Source organism: Pseudophryne corroboree, chromosome 1 (genome assembly GCF_028390025.1).
Source record: "Pseudophryne corroboree isolate aPseCor3 chromosome 1, aPseCor3.hap2, whole genome shotgun sequence".
In the NCBI taxonomy this organism is placed as follows: Eukaryota; Metazoa; Chordata; class Amphibia; order Anura; family Myobatrachidae; genus Pseudophryne; species Pseudophryne corroboree.
Window position 1 is genome coordinate 53829096 of NC_086444.1, and position 26103 is coordinate 53855198.

General features: G+C 42.6%; 1 protein-coding gene across 7 annotated transcripts in view; it reads right to left on the reverse strand.

Annotated features, from left to right (window-relative positions):
* Positions 1-26103, reverse strand: part of WDR7 (WD repeat domain 7) — a 799383-nt gene that overhangs the window by 160905 nt on the left and 612375 nt on the right. For 5 of the 7 annotated variants that reach the window (XM_063959708.1, XM_063959725.1, XM_063959718.1 and 2 more), the window contains one exon: positions 5762-5879. In XM_063959708.1, coding sequence (XP_063815778.1) covers positions 5762-5879 — 118 coding nt within the window. Of the gene's footprint in view, positions 1-5761; positions 5880-26103 lie in introns of those variants that run through there. The other 2 variants (XM_063959756.1, XM_063959746.1) reach the window with 1 other exon arrangement.

Consider the following 26103-nt stretch of genomic DNA (forward strand, 5'->3'; position numbering starts at 1 on the left):
CCAAGTGACCAGACCCTCTGGAGCTAATGGTGTCCAGTAGCCTAAGAAGCAGAGCCTTTGAACTCACAGAAGTAGGTCTGCTTCTCTCCCCTCAGTCCCACGATGCAGGGAGCCTGTTGCCAGAAGTGCTCCCTGAAAATAATAAACCTAACATAAAGTCTTTTCCGAGAAACTCAGTAGAGCTCCTCAGTGTGTGACCAGTCTCTCTGGGCACAGAATCTAACTGGAGTCTGGAGGAGGGGCATAGAGGGAGGAGCCAGTTCACACCCATTTAAAGTCTTAAAGTGCCCATGTCTCCTGCGGATCCCGTCTATACCCCATGGTTCTTGAAGCATCCCCAGCATCCTCTAGGACGTATGAGAAAATATTAGTGAAAGTATTTTAGCTGTGTTGGCAGACTAACTTTAAACAGGAAGCTTTACGATAAAGTTTAAAGTTATACTATCAACATGGTTAAATAGCTTTTTTGAACATTCCAACAACTATGTCAGCATAATGACGTTGACATTGTCCCGTCCTCCTAGTTTGTCGACATACGGACTGTCTACAAACTATAGGGTGCGTATTCCATGTTAGTTTAGTGAAACTGCATGACTGCCACATTTTATAGTGTGTGTATGAATATATGTATGTATGTATGTATGTATGTATGTATGTATGTATATATATATATATATATATATATATATATATGTATGTATGTATGTATGTATGTATGTATATATATATATGTATGTATGTATGTATGTATGTATGTGTCATTAATCAGGCAAAACTCTTCTGGCAATTTAAAATACTGTACTAAACGAACAACATGTAGGATAAATGTTTACTTACCATGTGTTAAAAATAAAGAAAATAAATGTTTGTTTTATAGAGTTTGTCCAAGTCTACAAAAACCTGGATAGGAACCTGTAACACCCTGAGAATGTGATATCCATTAGTACCTGTTACATCCTAAACAGGATCTTAACTGCACACTTGTGGGCCCCACTGCAACAAATTGTAAGGGCCCCATCATGTATATTCCTCAGCCTCCTCCGATTTACTAAGGCTCACCCTACTGTTACGGACCCACCTGATGAGGTTCAGCTTGACGTGGTAGGTGGGCATGCATTTTCAGCCAAACGGGCTAAGAATCTTATATACTGCGCAGTTTATTGTAATTGATTTGGTTATCAGTATTCTTAGAGCTAAGACTGTGCACCGGCATTTTCTATTTCCCTGCAAAGCACTACAAGTCTCAGCATGGTTGCACCATCTAGCCCCCCCTTGTATTGGTGTATATAAAGTGCATTTGAAGGTAGAAACTCCTTCTGCCTGGCGTAGCACACCTTCCACCTGCCCTTAGGTGATTTTAGTTAGTCTAGGTCCTTGCAATGACTTTCTACATTTTAGAATGGGCACTATTAAAGGTAAGTCCAGAATGCATTTATATAATTCGGCAGTGATGTTAGGGACCCTCCTGATGAGGTTCACCTACTGTAGATGTGGCAGATGGGCATGCATTTTTGGCCAAATGTGTGTTAAGGACCTACTATATTATTCTCCATATTAATTGTTTTGATTATCAGTATTCTTGGTGCTTAGAGTGTGCACCTGCATTTTCTTTTTTCTACATGGCACTACAAGTCTTAGCACTGTAGCACCTCTTATTATGTTTAAAATTAGGATGTGCAGGGCAGACCCTGCTTCAGCCCCGGATCCTATGCCTGATCCCTAGCGGACCCTTGATGTCAGTTTTTACCTTTTTCCATTTTACTATACTTTATTTTTATTCCTGTAATATTGCACTTTTCTTCATTTATTTTTACAGTTCCTTGAAAATTCAATAAAAATAAATATGTAATTAAAAACAAATGAGGGGGTGTAGTCCAGACCCCTCCCCCACCTCTTTAACTATGAGATTTAGCCTCATCTTTGGTGAATAGTCATGTCTGATGGGTACACACTGATAGATATATTTGCCGATCAACTGATCGGCAGATATATCTATGGATACACACTGCCCGATCCGTCGGGGACTGATCTCATGAACTGGGCGGGCGTATACACACGCCCGTCCAGTTCAGCTGTCAATCACCACCGGATGCAGCAGCATGTGTACGGGCGGTCGGCCGACTGCCCGTACACACACAGCGACGCGCCAATATATCGGTAGATATAATGTCCGTCGGCTGTGCTGCGGGGCCGACGCGATATGTCTGTGAACGACAGAGTTCACAGACATATCGCCCATATGTCGGTCACAGACATATATCGCCCATACACACTGGCCGACGGACCCGCGATATATCGGCCATTGAAGAGAACGGCCGATATATCGGCCAGTGTGTACCCACCTTGAGACTGACCAAAAATAGCAATGCAATTAACAGTAATGACTGTCGTCCACTGACTTCTGTACAAACAGCGCATTATAATGATAAAATAATTACATCACATCCCCGGCTGTTCTACACAGGCATATAGATATGAAAGCGCCATAATGTGATGATGCGCCAAAGCATCACCATTTTCTGTCAATCACAACGTCGCCAAGTAGTAAGTGGACCCTGGAATGTCGGCAACGTTAGTCGACAAGCGTAAAAGGCTACTTACAGCACTGTGTACAGCTGTGCTGCTGGCATGCATAAAATGCAGCATTTTACACTTGTCAACCCAAAGATGCTGCCGTTCCAGGATCGACATTCTACTTGCCGACACTGTGACCACTTCCCGTTTTCGGTGAGCTGTTCGCTGGCATCAGTGATATGTGAGCATGTTACAAACGCCACAGCAGTCAGAATATTTCTCTAACAGGCCACGGATATGCCAGAAGGTCACACGCAGCCAGGGTCAGGGAGCACCTCACAGAAGGTGGAAGAGCATTAAGGGGGTCACAAGACAACCGTGTTGTTCGAAATCGGGCAAAAAAACAAATATAAATTATTGTGTGTTCTACAATGTGTTCATCTAAAGCAGAGGTAGCCAACCCTGGTCCTCGAGAGCTACCAACAGTTCACATTTCCCAGACCACCTAGCAGGTGCACAGGTGTATTCATTACTCACTGACACACTGTAAAAGATCCACAGGTGGAGACAATTACTTCATTTGTGATTCTGGGAGGAGACATGGAAAGCATTGGTAGCTCTTGAGGGCATGGATTGGCTACCCCTGATCTAAAGTTTACCGCATCACCCCAGTCAACTGTATCCCGAAAGTGTTTGAGAGAATTAATTATATCAACTGAATTTAGGGCAGAAAAAAATTCTCAAGGGCAATTTACAACCCAAAGGGAAAAAGCACACGCCCCCCACACGCAATGCTTTTTCAATGGGAAAAAATAACGACTTTGGCGCATTATTCCTCAACAACTTGATCACTTATCAAAATTCTGCAACCCTACTGCACATCTGCATCACACACCCTATCGAATGACACCTGTGCCATCAAAAATCGGTGAGGTAATTGTGGAGTAGTTGCTCTCACAAATAAATTGCAGATTATGTATATACTGTATAGAGGTGATTGATAACAAAAGCTACAGGAGAGTACATTTATCATGAGGGAAGGGGGGGGGAGGGGGGGGTTGCAGGGGAGTTTCTGTACAATGCTTCCTCATATAAAAGGACAATACAAGAACAAGGGTTCTTCACAGTAAGGGCAGTAAGGATTTGGAATTCTCTGCCAGAGAAGGTAGTAATGGTGGATTCAGTCAATAAATTTAAAAATGGATTAGATACATTTCTAACTGAACACAATATCCAAGGGTACAGCATTTAAGAGAGTTTATATTAGAAAAAGCATGAATTATACTTAATATTAGACTAATAAACATAACTTCATCCGGGTCATTATAGTAAACTATAGTTACATTCAGATTAGCGTAAGGATTCATCACATGTTGAACACAATGGACATTTTGTCTTTTTTTTTTCAACTTTATCAACTATGTTTCAATGTATTGGTGCTGTTCTATAATCTTTATATTATACACAATTTAATAATAATGAACCGGCTACTGTTACCAGTTTCAGGATTCTGTAACCTGTATAACATTTTATATGGTCACGGACGTAATCAGCGCCTGGTAATGCCCTTACAGTATGCTGTATGGGAGGTACATAATTCCATATATTTCACAATTGTAATAAAAAAATGTAAGTGGGCCTCTCTCCAGATCACGTAGAATAGAGGTCTTCTGTTTGAACTAAATTAACGAAAGACCTTTTTCTCCAACAAATCAATGTTTCCAATTTAAACTCCCTATATAGGGAAAACCGTCATGGCTACCGGGCACAATCACAGTCAGTCTGCTACAAAGACATAGGGGGGTATTCAATAGTCGGAATATTCAGTCGGAAAGGATCCGACATCTGAGTTTTCAATGAGCGGCCAAGGACAGACAGGATTTGGCCGTTCATGACAATGTCAATCCGACTTTTATTAAAGTCGGATTGACATGGTCAGAAACGGGACCAAAACCTGTCGGATTTGGCTGCGGAATCCGACAAGACACGTGGATCCGCGGCTAATCCGCCTATACATGTGCTTTCTAAAAAGTCGGAATTCCCGACTTGTCGGAAAAACTGAGGCAGGATTGAATAGTTCGGAACTCCTTTCAACCCATAAAAATTCGGAAACTGACATCTTTCCGACAAGACGGTAGTTTCCGACAGCAACTGAATACCCCTCAAAGGCTCTTGCCATGCTATGCGATTGCTGAGGGGGAGGAGAGTAAGGGGGGGGGGGATGTCACAGTAAAAAGGAGAGTTCAGAGGGGCATTCAAAAGCCTCTTTACTCACTACATCATGTGCAATGTGACTGTGGTTGCCATGGTAGTCATAGATTAAAGTGGAAAATCTGCAAAATTATATACAGGTTGAGTATCCCTTATCCAAAATGCTTGGGACCAGAAGTATTTTGGATATCGGATTTTTCCGTATTTTGGAATAATTGCATACCATAATGAGATATCATGGCAATGGGACCCAAGTCTAAGCACAGAATGCATTTATGTTTTATACACACCTTATACACACAGCCTGAAGGTCATTTTAGCTAATATTTTTAATAAATTTGTGCATTAAACAAGGTGTGTGTACATTAACACAATTCATTTATGTTTCATATACACCTTATACACACAGCCTGAAGGTCATTTAATACAATATTTTTAATAACTTTGTGTATTAAATAAAGTTTGTGTACATTGAGCCATCAGAAAACAAACGTTTCACTATCTCACTCTCACTCAAAAAATTCCGTATTTCGGAATATTCCGTATTTCGGAATATTTGGATATGGGATACTCAACCTGTATTATTAATAGCAGTCTGAGAAAACAAAACCAGGAGAATAAATGGTATAATTCACTTTCTTTATAGCTTGTTACAGTGTTCTATAATAACCTCTTTTTTTTTTTTTTTTATTGGGATTGATGTTTTCATTTCCTTCACAAAAACTACTACTTATGTATTACAAGGAATAATGCACCCGCTACTTTGAAAGATATTACACAGTTCTGTGCCCTATATTTTATATGATCACGGGATCCCTCGGTAGCTTCTAATATCCATATATTCCACAACACAGGGTTCACTAAAGCATGTAACATGGGCAGACCATTATAAGAATAATTATATTATTCTATTATTATAGAATAAGAAGGGGAAAATAAAGTCAGCATACGGTATATTACCCTTTAATGGAAGTCTGAATAATAACAGCCGAGTTTAACCATTCAGAAAGGAAAGTAATGGGGAGAGGGTTTTTACCTCCTTAGCGATTGTAGTTATGAAGGCGGGTGGTCTGGCCGTGGCAATGAGTGACAGAGCGTGTCGTGCCGAGCGGGCGGAGTCAGCTGCGGGACTCAAGGGCAGCCCGATTGTGATGCTAAACAGGGATCAGGGAGGAAAAAAAAAAGGAAGGGGGAAAAAGAAAGAAAGCAGGCATTAGAAATATATAGAGTGAAAAGATTAGACACAGCTTATAATGTCAGTTCAAGGTCAATGGGATCACTCAAACAGTTAGAATATAATGGACTCCCGACAATGAGCAGTGATTAGAAGTCAGGGTGTTCCGGCATCAAATACAGAATCGAATAATTAAGCGTGAAGATTGAAAACAGTATGTGAATCTGTTCAAAGTGTTAAAAGGCCCTTGTTAACAAATGATGCAGCCGTAGCACTGAATACACATCACAAAGGCCGGGGAGCTGCAATGACATTGTTTCCAATCAAAGTTTTACATGGCAGATGGATGTGATTAATAAAATTACTTCCTGTCTCTCCCCAAGTTTCCACGCAATGATTTTATGTCAAAACATACAGATTTTTACCCTGCGTAGAGGACTCTTCTCAGCAAATGAAGGCAAATGCCTGTTTAGCTACTGTTATAGTTTGCAGGACATTTGTGTCAATTTGCATTAAAACGGAGCTAAGCACGGAAGATTTACTTAGAACTAGAATGTGCTCCTGCCTCTCAAAGAGAGAAGTGGGAAGTATGCATGGACTTGCATAAGACCTGGGGGTGCTACAATCGCCGATGTGTACAGGTGGAGCAGAATGTGTTTCAGTGCATAATCAAGGGAATGTGTGACAAATCTCTGATTAGCTAGCTATGAATATTTCGGGGTACTATTGAAAGATCAGAGACAATATGGGAAAAAGAAACAGTTCTCTAAGAAAATAAACCCAAAATGAAATATCCTCATTTCATTTTGCGGCCTTCCTACCTCTATGTCTGTTTTTACCCAGTTTTGTTCTATTACTGTTGTTCTAATTGTAAAGCGCAACGGAATATGCTGCGCTATATAAGAAACGGTTAATAAATAAAATTAATAAATAAATATCCCCCAACATGCTATGTACTAACAAGACATAAAATCTACAATTATGGATGTGACGGAAGTAAATGCAGGCAATAGTTATAGGCCCTACACACTGGCCGATAATCCTCAAAGATATGAACGATCTTGTTCATTAATGAACGAGATACCGTTCATATCTTTCAGTTTGGAGGCACCAGCGATGAACGATGTGCGGCCCCGCGCTCATTCATCGCTGGTGCCCCGTCAGCTGTGCATGCAGGCCAATATGGACGATCTCGTCCATATTTGCCTGTACTTCAATGGAGCCGGGTGACTGGGGGAGTGAAGAAACTTCACTCCCCCCCGTCACTGACCCCCCGCAGCCGGGTCGCCCGTCGGCCGTATCCGCCGTTGGGCAGCTCGGCGGCGGATCTTTATATGTGTAGGGCCCTTTACTCTTCCCTAAATCAGATGTCAGTGGGACATTGAGGACTTCACAATTTACAAAAATAAAAATATTTCCACCATAGACAGAAATGTCTCACAGAAGAACGTTCGTTCTCAGTAACTTTTTGACAAGTCCTAAGGTTCCTGCCCTTCCAATTCTGCGCTGCAAAAGCCATAACGCTAACCAGCAATTAACGTTTGGAATGTGATGTTAGTGATCCGCGTGTTAAACATTGCAATCTTATTTTTGAAAAGAATAGTCATGTGACCAGAATGCATTTGTCAAGCTTCTGGCCAAGTACTGAATCCAATTCATATTGTTGGAGTTGTATCAAGGCTTGGGAGAGAAAGTGGAGAGAGATAAAGTACCAACCAATTCGCTCCTGTCATTTCTCAAATACAGCCTGTAACACGGCAGTTAGGAGCCGATTGGTTGATACTCTCTCTCTCTCTCTATCTCCAATCTTTGATGCAGCTCCCCATAGTCTTTGTGAAATATATTCACAGAATGACACAATGAAAAAGTATTATTTGGTAGCGCTAGTTCCCATGTTTTCTGCAAGCTGTCCATTGACAAATAAACCTCTACCGACTGACACGGACAGCCCCATAAACTGGTAACAGTCTCACTTAGGAAGTGGACGGCTCATGTTGCGGCTACACAAACCAAGAATCCCCAATACCATAATTTGGAGAAGAATGTGATGAACCGCTCTTATGGACAATAGCACAGGGTAATATGAGCATCAACATCGCTCTCCTTTTCCCTCCTCTTATCGCCGGTTCAGCAAAACACAGTTGGAAAGCAACAGGCTTCTTGCTGATTCATTAATGTCACTCAGGAGCGGTAACGTGGCCGGAGAGGAAGCCCTCCCTGCAGCTGGCTCACATGTTGGGCTCTCGGAGCTCAAAGCTTTAGCTGCAAACAAAGGGGGCTACGCCACAAGCAGTGCGATCTCTCCTGCTCCGCAACAGTTACCAGGCGTAAATATCCTGCGCAATCCACAGAAGGCAAAGGGAGGAAACTACGGACATGAAGAGGAATTCTCGCCTCTCTCAGGTTTTATTACCATTCAGCTTTCACAAACTGTATCTGCATTTGTTTTGTAGCAGTACCAGTGTACGTGTCCAGCAATGGGCTGACTACACAATAAATCAGATTATTGCACACTGCAAGTCAAACGCTCCAAAACAACTGACATACTGTACCATGCATACACTCCTACAGAGACAGCTTCTCCCAAATATACTTGTACTGTCCATACTTGCAACAGTTTCAGTTTTACAGGATGCTTCTGATTTCTCTCAGGCAACAGGTGCAGCCTACTGGGGGCTGGGTAAAGGTTGCCCACACATTAGGACGACCAGTATCGTCTCACAATTTCCCCGCAGCTCACCCGGCAGCTCCTAGAGTACGGTATTGTTAGGTCAGTGTCAGGAATCTGCATTTTGCATCATGTCACTTACCGGTGCTCTGATGTGCTGGCCTCCGGAGGTCTCATCCTCAGCCTGCCAGCATGTTCCATGTTTGCCTGCAATGTGCAGAGACTCTCTCCAGTGTGTACCCTGCTTGCCATACATCATGTACCCCAATGTATTCCCACCATCCCCAGAGTATGGGCGCCGCCATGACACCTGTAGTCAGCTGACTTGGTGCTACCCACTCCTGAGCACTGGAGTGCTCACATGACTTGATTCTAAAATCCCTGCTGTCCAGGGGGTATATATCCAGAGTTCCTGCCTTGAACAATGCGTCACATCCTGTGAACAAGCGTCTCCTGGCTCCAGTTTCCTGTCTCCTGAGACTCCCTCGTGTTAATCCTTCCGTGGAACTACAGGCACCAGCCATCCAGTTTAGTTGCAGCTGCATCTGCATTCTGCTTCAGCATTCACTAGCAGTCTCCTGCGACTCTCCTTTGTCAGTGCTTCGTGGAACTACAGGCACCAGCCATCCAGTTTGTCTTCAGCTTCAGCTACACTCTGCTCCTACAATCACTTGCAGTAAGAGACTCCCTCCAGGTGCTGCATATCGTTCTCACCTGTTATTACTCTGCATCAGCACTGTGCTATTCAACCTGCACTAAAGCATCCAGTTTAAAGTTCATCTGTCTCCTGCAATAACCTAACCTGGTTCTATTGTTGTATGCATGCATTGCCTATTGACTGTGTAGCTCTGTGGCAAGTTCCTATCGGTTTCCAGGCCGATCATCTGCATTACCAATTGACTATACAATTCCTGTTTCAAGTTGCCATCGGTTTCCAGGCCGATCATCGATATTGCCAAGTATCTGTGTGAAGCTCCGTTTCAAGTCATCATCGGCTTACAGGCCAACCATCGTTTCTTCCAAGTTGTCAGCATCGGTTCCCAGGCCGATAGTCATCTGTTCCTGTTCACCATCGGCTCCTAGGCCGATCGTCATTTGTAACTGTTCACCATCGGCTCCTAGGCCAATCGTCATTTGTTCCTGTTCACCATCGGCTCCTAGGCCGATCGTCATTTGTTCCTGTTCATCATCGGTTGACAGGCCGACCGTCATCTGTTCCTGTTCATCATCGGTTCCCAGGCCGATCAACATCTGTTCCTGCTCATCATTGGTTCCCAGGCCGATAGTCATCTGTTCCTGTTCATCATCGGTTCCCAGGCCGATCGTCATCTGCTCCAAGTCTCCATCGGTTCCCAGACCGATCATTGGTAACTCTAAGTCACTATCGGTTCCCAGACCGATCATTGGTAACTCTAAGTCACTATCGATTCCCAGACCGGTCATCAGTCGCTCCCAGTTACCATCGGTACCTAGACCAAATTATCTCTAAGTGACTGGTTATTTCAGAGACTATCAGCTTCCATGCTGAATCATACATTTACATTGCTCCAGTTACTTTTATTACCTGTGTGTACTCAAAAAATACCATTTGCGCATATACGCAGGAACTTACTTCAGCATCCTCGTTTCCTCCATCGCACCAACACTGACCCCTCCGGGAACAGACACAAACCCAGACCTGACAGAAAAAGTACAAAACATTCTATCGTACGACCTGTAATTCACTGCTACCCAGATCACCTGATCTAACGTGCAGCTTTTAAGATCAGAGGATCCAGAGTACTAGCGGCGGGACCGCACATCGGATCATCATCATTAGTGAAATGCAAATGATTTGCACTTTCACTAACGATATATCGTCTGACATATCGAAATTGTTTGCATCGGCCCGATGGTCTACATAGTGTGTGGTGGGCTTGAGAGCAAAGCAAAAAGATCAAGTACAGCTGTGTACGCCTATATCTATCCTTAGTACACCATGCAGCAGGAAAAGTCTGGAGCGAGTGAGCCGCCAGGACCCGCGCAACTCTGCAAGTGTAGGGCGTCTTTTTTTTTAAAAATGCATCTTAGTTGCAACACAATGTGACTAGGACGCACCAGGATACTGTGCTGATTAATTTGATAGGTTAAATGTGTATAATGTGTGTGACTGAGTCTGTATACGGAGCACAATGGAACTTGTATGAGAAAAAAGCAGCAGCTGCTACATTTTAGCACTTCATGTGCAGATTCAGAAACTCAGTAGCACACAGATATACGTGTCGTATATCACATTAATCAGCACAGTCTCCTGGTGTGTCTGCATTGCGCTGTGACTAAGATGCAATTTTTGGCATGAAAGTTGCAAAAAATACGCCCGGGCTGTTTGGCACGACTGCAGCATTGATGTATGAGGACAATTCTGTAACTTTGCACCTTGGCAAATCCATGCTGTACTGCAGAGGAAGCAAGTTTATAATGTGCACAAATTTCGATATGGGATTGGCATGTCTGAACTCAACTCTAAATTGCATTGTAAAACTAAAAAACTAAGGGGTATATTCAATTGCGGTCGAATTGCCTAAATAGTAAAAAAACGGGTAATTTTTCGATAAAAAATCTGTCGAATTGGATTCGACAATTCAATACAGTACTTTTCGACAAAAAACCTGCCGTTTCATTTTCGACGTTTTGCAATTCGACATGTCTGCAATGTTAAAAATGTGGCTTTTCGACAAAAGTATGAAGAATGTCGATTCGACAACAGTGCTTTTCGACAGTCATTTCGTCAATTTCATTTCGCCTCATTTTTCTGTCATGATCTAATACATTTTTTTTAAAAACATGTATTTTTTGGTGCTTTTTTGATTGCTAATAGCATATCTATTTATATTTGAAGGGATTATCTACTTGGTTTGTCTATTTAGGAGCCACAAGTACAGGTTGAGTATCCCATATCCAAATATTCCGAAATACGGAATATTCCGAAATATGGACTTTTTTGAGTGAGAGTGAGATAGTGAAACCTTTGTTTTTTGATGGCTCAATGTACAGAAACTGTTTAATACACAAAGTTATTAAAAATATTGTATTACATGACCTTCAGGCTGTGTGTGTAAGGTGTATATGAAACATAAATGAATTGTGTTAATGTACACACACTTTGTTTAATGCACAAAGTTACAAAAAATATTGGCTAAAATTACCTTTAGGCTGTGTGTATAAGGTGTATATGAAACATAAATGAATTGTGTGAATGTACACACACTTTGTTTAATGCACAAAGTTACAAAAAATATTGGCTAAAATTACCTTTAGGCTGTGTGCATAAGGTGTATATGTAACACAAATGCATTATGTGCTTAGATTTAGGTCCTATTACCATAATATCTCATTATGGTATGCAGTAATTCCAAAATACGGAAAAATCCAATATCCAAAATACCTCTGGTCCCAAGCATTTTGTATAAGGGATACTCAACCTGTATTATTTAATCAATTTTTTAAAAGAATATATTTTTTATTTACTGACTACAATAATATGGAGAGATCAGTGCCTGTTTTGCAGTTGGAAGGGGTGTTGAAAGTGTTAAAAATCCTGAAAAAAAATGCGTGGGGTCCCCCCTCCTAAGCATAACCAGCCTCGGGCTCTTTGAGCCAGCCCTGGTTGTAAAAATACGGGGAAAAAATTGACTGTGGTTCCCCCATATTTAAACAACCAGCACCGGGCTCTGCGCCTGGTCCTGGTGCAAAAAATAAGGGGGACAAAAGACGTAGGGGTCCCCCGTATTTTTTCCACCAGTCAGAGAGATAATGCCACAGCCGGAGGACACTTTTATATAGGTCCCTGCGGCTGTGGCATTAAATCCCTAACTAGTCACCCCTGGCCGGGGTACCGTGGAGGAGTGGGGACCCCTTAAATCAAGGGGTCCCCCCCTCCAGCCACCCAAGGGCCAGGGGTGAAGCCCGAGGCTGTCCCCCCCATCCAAGGGCGGCGGATGGGGGGCTTATAGCCTTTTGTGACAAAAAAAAGAATATTGTTTTTTGTAGCAGAACCACAAGTCCCAGCAAGATTCCCCCGCAAGCTGGTACTTGGAGAACCACAAGTACCAGCATGCGAGGGAAAAACAGGCCCGCTGGTATCTGTAGTACTACTACAAAAAAGATACCCAAAAAAACCACAACGCACACACCGTGAAAGTACAACTTTATTACATACATGCACACCTACATACACACATACTTACCTATGTTGACACGAAGCAGTCGGTCCTCTTCTCCAGTAGAATCCAGGGGTACCTGTAAATAAAACAATCCTGTGTCCTCTTCTTGTTTGTAATCCAGGGACTTGGTAAAAAAAAAAAAACGAAGAACCCGAACCACGCACTGAAAGGGGTTCCATGTTTACACATGGGACCCCTTTCCGCGACTGGTGGGACCCCCGTGACTGCTGTCAAAGAGGGTCCCTTCAGCCAATCAGGGAGCGCCACGTCATGGCACACTCCTGATTGGCTGTGCGCGCCTGAACTTTCAGTCAAGCGGCACATTCGAGATATAATGTAGCGCATAGGCGCTCCATTGTATCCAATGGTGGGAACTCTGCGGTCGACCGCGAGGTTAAGTGGGGTCACTCTTGTGGTTGGCCCCACTTAACCTCGCGGTCTACCGCAGACCGCAAAGTTTCCACCATTGGATACAATGGAGCACCTATGCGCTACATTGTATCTCCAGTGCGCCGCCTGACTGACAGTTCAGGCGCACACAGCCAATCAGGAGAGTGCCATGACGTGGCGCTCCCTGATTGGCTGAAGGGACCCTCTTTGACAGCAATCACGGGGGTCCCGCCAGTCGGGAAAAGGGGTCCCATGTGTAAACATGGGACCCCTTTCAGTGCGTGGTTCGGGTTCTTTTTTTTTTTTTTTACCAAGTCCCTGGATTACAAACTTAAGAAGAGGACCGATCTACACAGGATTGTTTGTGAGTATAATTTTATTTACAGGTACCCCTGGATTCTACTGGAGAAGAGGACCAGCTGCTTCGTGTCAACATAGGTAAGTATGTGTGTATGTAGGTGTGCATGTATGTGATAAAGTTGTACTGTCACGGTGTCTGTGTTGTGGGTTTTTTGGGGTATTTTTTTGTAGTAGAACTACAGGTACCAGTGGGCCCATTTCCCCCCTGCATGCTGGTACTTGTGGTTCTCCAAGTACCAGCTTGCGGGGAGGCTTGCTGGGACTTGTGGTTCTGCTACAAAAAACAATATATTTTTTTTGTCACAAAAGGCTATCAGCCCCCCATCCTTCGCCCTTTAATGGGGGGGGGGGGCAGCCTCGGGCTTCACCCCTGGCCCTTGGGTGGCTGGAGGGGGGGACCCCTTGATTTAAGGGGTCCCCACTCCTCCAGGGTACCCCGGCCAGGGGCGACTAGTTGGGGATTTAATGCCACGGCTGCAGGGACCTATATAAAAAAGTGTTCCCCGGCTGTGGCATTATCTCTCTGACTAGTGGAGCCCGGTGCTGGTGGAAAAAATACGGGGGACCCCTATGTCTTTTGTCCCCCGTATTTTTTGCACCAGGACCAGGCGCAGAGCCCGGTGCTGGTTGTTTAAATATGGGGGAACCACAGTCAATTTCCCCCCCGTATTTTTACAACCAGGACCGGCTCAAAGAGCCAGAGGCTGGTTATGCTTAGGAGGGGGGACCTCACGCAATTTTTTTCAGGATTTATTGAACACTTTTGTGATGTCCATGAAGTCGAATCCAGGCCGTCCACTATTCGTCAATTGGTCCGTTTTTCGACAGGGAGACTGTCGAATCCGTTAATTTATTGAATATGCCGAATTTGGGTCCCAGTTGGAGGGTTTCACCTGTCGAATTGTGTTGAATTAAAAAACTGTCGAATTCATGCCGGAATTTGACCGCAATTGAATATACCCCTAAAGCTGTCCAATAATTGTAAGCTACAGTACTTACCCTGCATGCACAATAATAAATGTATTTGCTCCCCTTACATTGCAATGCGGGCGGTCCAGACACAAAGTTACTTCCTTTTTTTTTTTTTTATGTGCTCCCACTTCAGAGCCAGGCTCTGTGTTAAGGGAATGAGCTCCCAACTTTTAAACAAAATAAGTATTTATCATTTATTGCATAAGTCAGTCTGCACTGAAGCGTGTCACGTGACACATTCTTGTTGGAACGTTGGTGTTGGTAGGGATCCACAATAGCGGTCCGGCCTTTGATGTATTCCTCTATGATAAGGCTTAAGGGACCCCTACACTACAACGATATGTCTGAGGCTGAAGTCGGAGGTGATTTCCCTTGAACTCTCCCGGGAGCGGTTCCATACGATTTGGTACATTTTGCATGCGATATATTGTATGTGATCCCAGCCATGCCTGCGGAAACCGACATATCACGAGTGCAGCACTAACGATCTGGAGGATCCGATCCGACCATCACGGGAACGTGCATCAGATCAGAAACACTTCCAAAATGCCTGATTTCACCTGATATATCGGCACGAATGCCCGAAATTGGATGAAATCGGTCATTATCGTTCTAGTGTATGGGGCCCTTTACCTTTATAATGCTTGAAGACTAGGAACAAGTACAACAGCATTATGTAATACAGATGTAGCCACCTTTATCTTGACTGGCTGAGGCGTTTGTCCCGATCGAGCATAAGCAGTGTACCGGGGCATAGGGAGGCGTGCCTAGTCACAGAGAGGCGTACCTAATCGCACAGAAGCAGACAGAGCGCTTGGCATTACCTTTACGTGTAATACCTGCGATCATCCACCAGATGTCGCTTTTTACAATCACCACTGCGCATGCGTGTGGTCTCCCGTAAAATACAATACTGAAATATATAATAAGGACTACTTTACTAAGTCATCTCATTACACTGCATACAGTAAATACTCATTACGCTGCATTATTTAATACAGTAAATTCTCATTACGCTGCATTATTTAATACAGTATATACGGTACAGACGCAAATAGTACAGCATACAGTATATGATCCATCTACAGTACTTTATGAATATGTGAGTGTCCAAGTCCCGCAGACAAAACAACATAAAACCAGTAGTGTACACAGTCGCAAATGGACGTGTTAGAAGTTCACTATTGCCTCTTGAGATTATGAATTTTGTACAGTATGTTAGCGTCCTAATCCCATAGCCATTACAGCATAATCAAAACCAATGGATTTATTCATCTGTCTGCGGCGAAGTGGTGAAGTGTTCCGCTTCCTATACTCAGAGTCCCGGGTTCGATTCATAAAGTACAAATGCATGTTAGTTTTTTCCAGACACTTTAATAATTTTTTTTTTTTTTTTAATTCACATAAACCAGGGCAAAGCTGCAGGAGCGGTTCTACTGTTAAGGTTCTATGCACCGTACAGTACAGATACAATTCTGTAGCAGGGCAGACTCAATAGGAATGGCTACCACCTATGACTCCTTGCCCCACGGAGGCCCTAGACTATGGAGCAAGTAACAGTCCAGATTTTGCAGGCTATGGGGCAATGCTGAAGGAGCGTCACAATCCCCTAGCTAAAATACACAGGGGCGATAAGAATAAGCGAGGTCTATGCACATTACGGTACACCGGACTCAATCGCATAGCACACTGGCAAAATGGCCACCGCCCCTGAACCCCCACCACATGGCAGGCAGCGCTCGGATATGGAGTGAGAGATGGCATAAGTTTTGCAGGCTACGGGGCAATGCTGAAGGAGCGTCACAATCCCCTAGCCAAAATACACAGGGGCGATAGAGATAAGCGAGGTCTATGCACATTACGTTACACCGGGCTCGATCGCATAGCAAACTGACAAAACACAAGTTTTACATAAAGCAGGGCAAAGCTGCAGGAGAGTTTCTACTGTCAAAGTTCTATGCACCGTATGGTACACATACAATTCTATAGCAGGGCAGACTCAATTGAAATGGCTACCGCCTGTGACTCCTAGCTCCATGGAGGCACTCGGCTATGGAGCAAGTAACAGCACAGATTTTGCAGGCTACGGGGCAATGCTGAAGGAGCGTCAGAATCCCCTAGCTAAAATACACAGGGGCGATAGGGATAAGCGAGGTCTATGCACATAACGATACACCGGACCCCATCGCATCGCAAAGTGACAAAATGTCCGAGGCACGTGAACCCCTGCCTTGTGGCAGCATTCAGCTATGGAGCGAACAACGGCATAGGTTTTGCAGGCTACGGGGTAATGCTGAAGGAGCGTCAGAATCCCCTAGCTAAAATACACAGGGGTGATAGTTATAAGCGAGGTCTATGCACATAACGATACACCGCTAAGTTCCCCATGGTTTTGATTATGCCTTTTCTTTGAAAACTGTATTTTCCACTGCCTCGCCCTACCCCCATCCCACTTTCCCCTTCCCCCCTGGGAGCCTGCAAAGTACATGCAGTAGACAGGGAGGGAGTTCCGATCAGGTTACAAGACATGTGCAACAGTATACTACTGTATGTAGGAAAATCCCCCGCCCACTCTGATTTACGTGAAACCTGTGTGCACCCTTACATTGAATGTATAACAAAGAAAAAAAATAATAATAAAGTGAATGCTACAGGAACACATTAAAAAAAGGTTGGCACTTCCTTCCCATTGGTGTTGGTTTATGCCTTAGTGGACTCGGATGCTAATACTTGTATTTCAAAAGCACGGTATTTTCCACCGCCTCTCCCTACCCACATCGCCCTTCCCCCTGGGAGCCTGCACAGGTCATGCAGTGGACAGGGAGGGAGTTCAGGTCAGGCACAATACACAAATGCCGACGATCTACCGTACTGTGTTGCTTAGTTAGTTGCGTCGGAATACACTAATTTATACTCATTACCGCTGTGCATTTGTATATAGCAGAATGAATCACTGCTGCAGATTTACTTTGATTTATGTGAAACCTGTGTGCACCCTTTCATTGACTGTATAACAAAGAAAAAATAATAATAAAGTGAATGTCACGGGAACATATATATAAAAAAAAAAAGGTTGGCACTTTGGGACTCAAACCTGGGACTCTCAGCGTGGGAGGTGGGAGCCTTCATCACTAGGTTGGTATGGAAGGGGAGACAATTAGCTACCGGAGGGTACCAACCCCAAGTTTCTGTGACCCCCACAAGGCTCATGGCAAGCGTCGGAACCCATGGTGGGTCTGAATTAACGGGCCCATTATAGTCTATGGGAAAATGGGTCCACTTTGCGTACTGATAACTCTGGTTCTGGGTGTCCCAGAGACTCATAACTGGTACCATACAAAAGAGGAGACTCTTGGCTTTCGGGGCAGACCAACCACTAGTTTATGTGACACTGGAAAGGGAAACGGGAAGCAACCGTGTATCGGGTCCCCTCCAGTTGTCCGCCTAGCTTGCACAGGATGCAGGGTTTCTGGCTAGATAGGAAATACTGTACAAAAATGCTAAGCATGGTAATTTGACATCCAGGAACATAGGGAGGAGTTTTTATCTCTCTCCATTATACTTAGAGAAATTACACTTGCCACTGTACGTTACAAGCTGTTTGTGCTAATTAGTACACTAGTAGAACATACTGTACAGAGATACTAAGAATGGTGATTTGGCATCTAGGAACTTACAGAGGAGCTTTTATCTCTCCATTATACATAAAAAGATTAAACCTGCCACTGTACGTTACAAGCTGTTTGTGCTAATTAGTACACTAGTAGAACATACTGTACAGAGATACTAAGGATGGTGATTTGGCATCTAGGAACTTACAGAGGAGCTTTTATCTCTCCATTATACATAAAAAGATTAAACTTGCCACTGTACGTTACAAGCTGTTTGTGCTAATTAGTACACTAGTAGAACATACTGTTCAGAGATACTAAGAATGGTGATTTGGCATCTAGGAACTTAGGGAGGAGCTTTTATCTCTCTCCATTATACATAGAAAGATTAATCTTGCCACTCTACGTTACAAGCTGTTCGTGCTAATTAGTTCCCTAGTAGAACATAGAGTACAGAGATACTAAGTACAGTGATTTGACATCCAGGAACTTAGGGAGGAGCTTTTATATCTCTCCATTGTAATCTTTCTAAGAATAATGGAGAGAGATAAAAGCTCCTCCCTAAGTTCCTTGATGCCAAATCACTGTCAGTAGTATCTCTGTACAGTATGTTCTACTAGTGTACTAATTAGCACGAGCAGCTTGTAACGCACAGTGGCAGGTTTGATCTTTCTATGTATAATGGTGAGATAAAAGCTCCTCAGTAAGTCCCTGGATGCCAAATCACCGTACTTAGTATCTCTGTACAGTATGTTCTATTAGGGTACTAATTAGCTGTTCGTGCTTATTAATACCCTAATAGAAAATACTATACAGAGCTACTAAGGACGGTGATTTGGCAACCAGGAACTTAGGGAGGAGCTTTTATCTCTATATTATACATAGAATGATTAAACTTGCCACTGTTTAAAAGGCAAGAAAAGGCATAATCAAAACCATGGGGAACTTTGCGGTGTATCGTTATGTGCATAGACCTCGCTTATAACTATCACCCCTGTGTATTTTAGCTAGGGGATTCTGACGCTCCTTCAGCATACGTACAGTGGCAAGTTTAATCTTTTTATGTATAATGGAGAAATAAAAGCTCCTCTGTAAGTTCCTAGATGCCAAATCACCATCCTTAGTATCTCTGTACAGTATGTTCTACTAGTGTACTAATTAGCACAAACAGCTTTTAACTGGATGCCAAATCACCGTACTTAGTATCTCTGTACAGTATGTTCTATTAGGGTACTAATTAGCACGAACAGCTTGTAACGTACAGTGGCAAGTTTAATCTTTCTATGTATAATGGAAAGAGATAAAAGATCCTCCCTAAGTTCCTGGATGCCAAATCACCGTACTTAGTATCTCTGTACAGTATGTTCTATTAGGGTACTAATTAGCTGTTCGTGCTAATTAGTACCCTAATAGAAAATACATAGAAATATTAAACTTGCCGCTGTACGTTACAAGCTGTTCGTGCTAATTAGTACCCTAATAGAACATACTGTACAGAGATACTAAGTACGGTGATTTGGCATCCAGTTAAAAGCTGTTCGTGCTAATTAGTACACTAGCAGAACATACTGTACAGAGATACTAAGGACGGTGATTTGGCATCTAGGAACTTAGGGAGGAGCTTTTATCTCTCCATTATACATAGAAAGATTAAACTTGCCACTGTACGTTACAAGCTGTTCGTGCTAATTAATACACTAGAAGAACATACTGGGGACTCGGACTCATACAGTACTTGCATTTCAAAAGCACAGTATTTTCCACCGCCTCCCGCTAGCCCATTGCCCTTCCCCCTGGGAGCCTGCACAGGTCATGCAGTAGATAGGGAGGGAGTTATTCACATAAACCAGGGCAAAGCTGCAGGAGCGGTTGTACTGTTAAGGTTCTATGCACCATACGGTACACATACAATTCTGTAGCAGGGCAGACTCAATTGAAATGGCTACCGCCTGTGACTCCTTGCCCCATGGAGGCCCTCGGCTATGGAGCAAGTAACAGCACAGATTTTGTAGGTCAAGGGGCAATGCTGAAGAAGCGTCAGAATCCCCTAGCTAAAATACACAGGGTTGATAGGGATAAGCGAGGTCTATACACTTAACGATACCCCAGACCCCATTGCATCACAAAGTGACAAAATGTCCAAGGCACATGAACATCCGCCTTGTGTCAGCACTCAGCTATGGAGCGAGTGACGGCATAGGTTTAGCAGGCTACGGGGCAGTGCTGAAGGAGCGTCGGAATCCCCTAGCTTAAATACACAGGGGCGATAGGGTTAAGTGAGGTCTATGCACATAATGCTACAAGGCGGGGGTTCATGTGCCTCGGACATTTTGTCACTTTGTGATGCGATGGGGTTTGGTGTACCGTTATGTGCATAGACCTCGCTTATCCCTATCGACCCTGTGTATTTTAGCTAGGGGATTCTCACGCTCCTTCAGCATTGGCCCGTTCTTTGAACACTGTCTTTTCCACTGCCTCGCCCTACCCCCATTCCACTTTCCCCTTCCCCCCTGGGAGCCTGCACAGTTCATGCAGTAGACAGGTAGGGAGTTCCGATCAGGTTACAAGACAAGATTCATGTGAAACCTGTGTGCACCCTTCCATTGAATGTATAACAAAGAAAAAAAATTATAATAAAGTGAATGTCACGGGAACTCTGACGCTCACACTGTACATGTATTTCAAAAGCACGGTGTTTATGCATTGTACATACTTCCTTTTACACAATTAGTTGCGTCTCCATACACAATCTTGCGTCTGCATACACAAGTGTTTTAACATGTTCGTTTGTGTCTGTATAAACAATTTATTTATATTGAGACCTCTCACCGTCTGACCATTGCTCACCATCTATTAACATTACAGTCGTCACTGACCATTTGCCAGAGCTGTAGATCAATCCGCCGCTATACGATCGAAAGTACTGGATTAGTGGAGCATTAGCCACCCAGTGGTGGAGATGTGTAATGCATGCTGAGTATCTAGAATCGCCTCAACGCGCCTGCCTGTGATTAAACTCAGCAAGCTAAGCCTTAGCGTGACTAAACGTCCGTCTAGGCGGAGAATCGGTCAAGATAAAGGTGGCTACATCTGTAGGCACAAACGGAACGTCGTTGTGCTGTTGGTCAATACTGAAAATGAGTAACATTCCTGGGGTACTGCTCTGGAAATTCAGTAACTAGGCTACTACAGCACGCTGCCTCGGTTTATTTGCCCTTATTTCTGCTGTGCCACTACCAGTCCGGCTGCAGGACTTAGCGACAAACATTACATGGCAGCTCATAATACAGTTCTGAAAACACTATTCAGGCATTCTCACAGCCGCTATATGCGAGGAGATCTCACCCATCGTAACAAGCTTCCAATGTGTAACCTCCCCTCCACAACCCCCATTTGTCTCACCCATTCTCTTTCCTTCCTGCATCAATGCATAACCTGATCCAGAGTCATCTATTTCTCTATGTATTTATGTATCCTGCACTAGCATACTCTTATATCTACACTCTGTTTGTCCATATAGGAACGTAGTGTAACATGACTTGTCTAATGCAGGCCTCCTAGTAAATGAGATTTCATTCATTACACCGTTGAGCAGAGTTTGATTTATTGGCTTATTCTAAATGAACGTACACAGCAACATAAAAACCCCAAAGGCTCAAACTGTAAAGACACTAAACTGTGTATTTTATCAAGTCTGTGAATGGACACTGCAGAGTATACCAACTGCGGAATGGGGGGCAGTACTGAGGCCTAAATGCGTTAAGCCTTAAGAAGTGATAAAGTGGAGACAGATAAAGAGTGATAAAGTACCAGCCAATCAGCTCCTAACTGTCATTTTTCAAACACAGCCTGTGACACAACAGTTAGGAGCTGATTGGCTATAACCTACGTGCTGGCGGGTGTTGCTCAAATTTGGATGCCTACAACTGCCATAGAACATTGATATTCTAAATGGAAATAAGGTTTTAAACTACAGAAGGGACTAAATGTATGAAACAGGGAGGGGGGAATGTTCCTGCACAACCTCTCAGAAAATGATGATAAATATTGATAAATATAATAAACCAACAATCTGGAAGATAATTAAGGAGAAAATTTCCAGAAATAAATCATCCTGCTGGTGGTGCACCCCGAGGTAAAGAAACTAAATCTTAGAAAATTGTTTTGTTCCTTGAAAGAGATCAAGAGAACGGGAAGAAAACCTCTTTGTGGGGGCACTCTTTATCAAAATAATTTAATTTATTTAAAACATAACATTTATTGAGTCAAAAAATAAAAATATAAGTCATACGTAGCCTTTCTCAAACAAAAAAAGAGAGATTTTTGACCTCTGAATATAGGTCACCCTCAGGTGAAAATATAGTGTGATATAAGATTATATCAAAAAGAGCTTTTTTTTCTTTCAATTTAATTATAAGATAAAATAAGCAAGGTCAGAGAGTAATGATCCGACCATGACGGCATAATGTATTCTCCTAACTGGACGATCTACCTGTAGTTAGTAGCTACTGTGTCACTTCTATTGAGGGAAATCAAAAGCAGTTTTATCAGATTAGTTTGTAGCTGATCACTATCCCTGCTCAGAACAGAATATACCTGAGCAGGCTTTATAGATCAGAACTTTATTGTATTGAAATCCTGATACATAAACAGTTGGTCATAAACATTCTTTTAAGAGTGAGTGTTTACCTGAATAGGGCAGATAAATCATATACTCCTCAATAATGAGAAGCAATTTGTTTATGGCCACAGTGACAGGTACAGATAGCAGAGAGTTTTATCTGCATTTATATGAGCATGATTTGCACAGAGGAAAAATATATATATGTGTCCCCTATTGTTGGACCACCATTAATGGCAATATATAGTTTGGAAATTGGGTACTCCACTGTGCTTGCAGCAATTACTAAAGAAAAAGACACAATGTAAAATCTCAAAAGAGTGAAGCAGTAACTCCTTATATAGACTCTGATCTCCAATCTACTTGCAACAGTTTTGTTATTTCTTAAGCGATATGTAACATCAGCGATAAGGTAAATTTACAATGAATTGTCAGTCTTCTTATAAATATAGTCATAGCCAGAGGAAGAATTAAATTGAGTTAGCTGAATCTGTTTTTTAGAACTGTAGCTATAATAGACATTTGTGGAGAAAAATAGTTTAATTACCACAAAAAGGGGATATTGGTGTAAATTAAAGAATCCCCATCTACAGGCAGAATAGAAGCCCGTCCCATATGCCCAGCCAACTTCTGCTGCCTTCCCATGTGTGTGCAAGTACACAGTGAATGGGAGGTGAGAGAGTCGGCCAGACGGTAACGGACTGAAGAAAGAAAAGAGTGTTTCTTGCTGTCATCCGCTATAGCGCCCGCAGCCCTGTTGATATTTAATCAGTGCAGGGCTGGGAGGTATCGCCAAGCGGATGATGAGAGCGCACTGAAAATACCTGACGGGGAGAGAGAGTCCCCGAATGCAGCGGTTGCGGCAGTCGTCTCCGTTAGTGCCGTGGTCCGGGCCCCTGTCACGTGTCTCGGGATTCCGGAAGTGGCGTCATGTGACGCTCAAAGACTAGTACTGCTGAACGTACGTTTCACCCTGTAAACGGGCTTGTTCACCATCTGTCATGAAGGTGTTCTCCTTCATGAGTATTTAAATAACAGAGAGCCAATCATGATAGCCATGAGAAATGAGTGACACTTGAAATAGCCAATGGGGGAATGATTGCTGATAAAAATCCGCTGAAGCTAAATGGCTTGATGAGCAGAAGAAATCACTTAACTGGCTGTGTGCAGGCTATTGGGGAACTTGTGTCGAATAAATTAATTCAATAAATATTAAATCAATGTTATAATTTTAATCATAAATATGTGATGTACATGATGATGTTTATTATATGCATATATCTGTGTGTCAAAACCAGAAAATACAGAACCAGAGCAAAGTATAAACAAATGATCTCCAAAGGAAAGGTTTTGGATGTCGGCAGTAATTAATTAAATAATTATATGGTATAGACGGTTTATAATTGGAAAATTGTTATTGGAATAATGATATAATACAGGAGATTTACAAGTATATAATAGTAATAATAATACCAGTATAAGCATCTTCCCTGAGAAAAAGGGGGGGGAAAAAAGGGAAGGGGGAAAAAAAATGATGAATATCCACACTATTATGATTTGACATTTGGTGTGTGTGTGTATATATACACACACGGGCAAGATAATAAAAAATAAATATAAATATAATAATAATAAAAATAAATAAATATAAATAATAATAATCATAAGAGGTTAAGAGTAAGTGGGGGTTAGGGTAGTTGAATTGGTAGCACAGTCTAGGCACACATGTATAGATGTGCATGTACACTTTGTGCTATGAATAAAATATCAAAAGTTTATTCTATTGGAGATAGAATTTGAAAAAGACATATTGATTAGGTAGTTAAGAAAGCGCTATAATTGATGTTCTCATTAAGACCCATAGGGGAAGTTGAACCCAGTCTGAAAATCCACTGGCTTTCCCGTCTGAGAAGCTCTTTCTGAAGGTCTCCCCCTCTTATTCCTAATCTGATTCTCTCAAGTCCAAAAACTTGTAAGCATTCTGAGGAATTCCCATGAACATTTAGGAAGTGTCTGGCCACAGTTGTTAGTGGTTTGAATTTTTTCCGGTCAGCTTCTGCATTTCTTATTGTCCCAATATGTTCCAAGATGCGATGTTTAAGCATCCTGGAGGTCATTCCAACATAGCGGATATTGCATGTACAAGTGATACAGTATATCACATTTTTTGTCTTACAATTGAAAAAATCCGTTATGATATGTTCCATGCCGTATTTATCCTGTATAGTTAATTGGGAATGGATATGTTTGCAGGCTTTACAGGACCCACATGGGAAACTTCCTCGTACTGATGGTTGTCTTGGGGGTTTGTCCTCAAAGTGGCTTTTCACTAGTCTGTCTCTAAGATTTGGTGATCTTCTCCAACTCATGGAGACTCGTTCTTTTAGTGCCTTGTTCAGATCATTATCTAGATGTAATACAGGCCAGTGCTTTTGAATAATCTGTTGTATCTCACGCCACTCAGTGCAGAAATTGCCAACGAACCTCACTTCTGTATCTTCCTTCTGTTTTGGTTTTCCTCGGAAAATCAGAGTTTCTCTGTCTGTGTGCTCCACCTCCCTTCTAGCTTGCTTTATCAGTCTGTGGCTATATCCCCTATTTTTGAGTCTGCTCGTAAGTTCAATACTTTGTTCCTGAAAGACACGTTGGTCCGAACAGTTTCTCTTGAGCCTTAAGAATTCACCCTTGGGGATGGTTTTCACTGTTGATGGAAAGTGAGAGCTAGATTGATGAAGCAAAGAGTTCGTGGCTGTCGGTTTTCTAAAGAGTTCTGTAGCAATCTGACCGCATTCTGTACGATATATGGACAAATCTAGGAAAGAGACCCTGTCTTTGTTGGTCACGTATGTGAACCTCAGATTAAGGTCATTTTTGTGTAGTTTTTGGACGAAATCTTCAAAAGTTTTCTCGTCCCCATCCCAGATGACCAAAATATCATCTATATAACGTAGCCACATTAGAACTCTTTGTGTATGATGGTCGTTAAGATCAGAGAAAACCACCTCGCGTTCCCACCATCCGAGAAAAAGATTCGCATACGTGGGGGCACAAGCTGCCCCCATCGCTGTACCCCTTGTTTGCACATAGTATCTGTTGTTGAATGTAAAGTAATTGTTGTGTAAAACAAAATGCAGGAGGTCAAGGAGAAAGAGATGAAAATCACTAGTCCCCTCTATGTCTAAAAAGTATTTGACTGCATTGATTCCTTTGGCATGATCAATCGAGGTATAGAGTGATTCTACATCCATACTTATCAAAAGTTGGGTATCCTCTAGTCGAACATCATGTATCTTTTTCAAGACATCCGTCGTGTCTTGAACATAAGATGGTAAGGTAATTACATGATGTCTAAGGTGGATATCAATAAATGTACTGGCTTG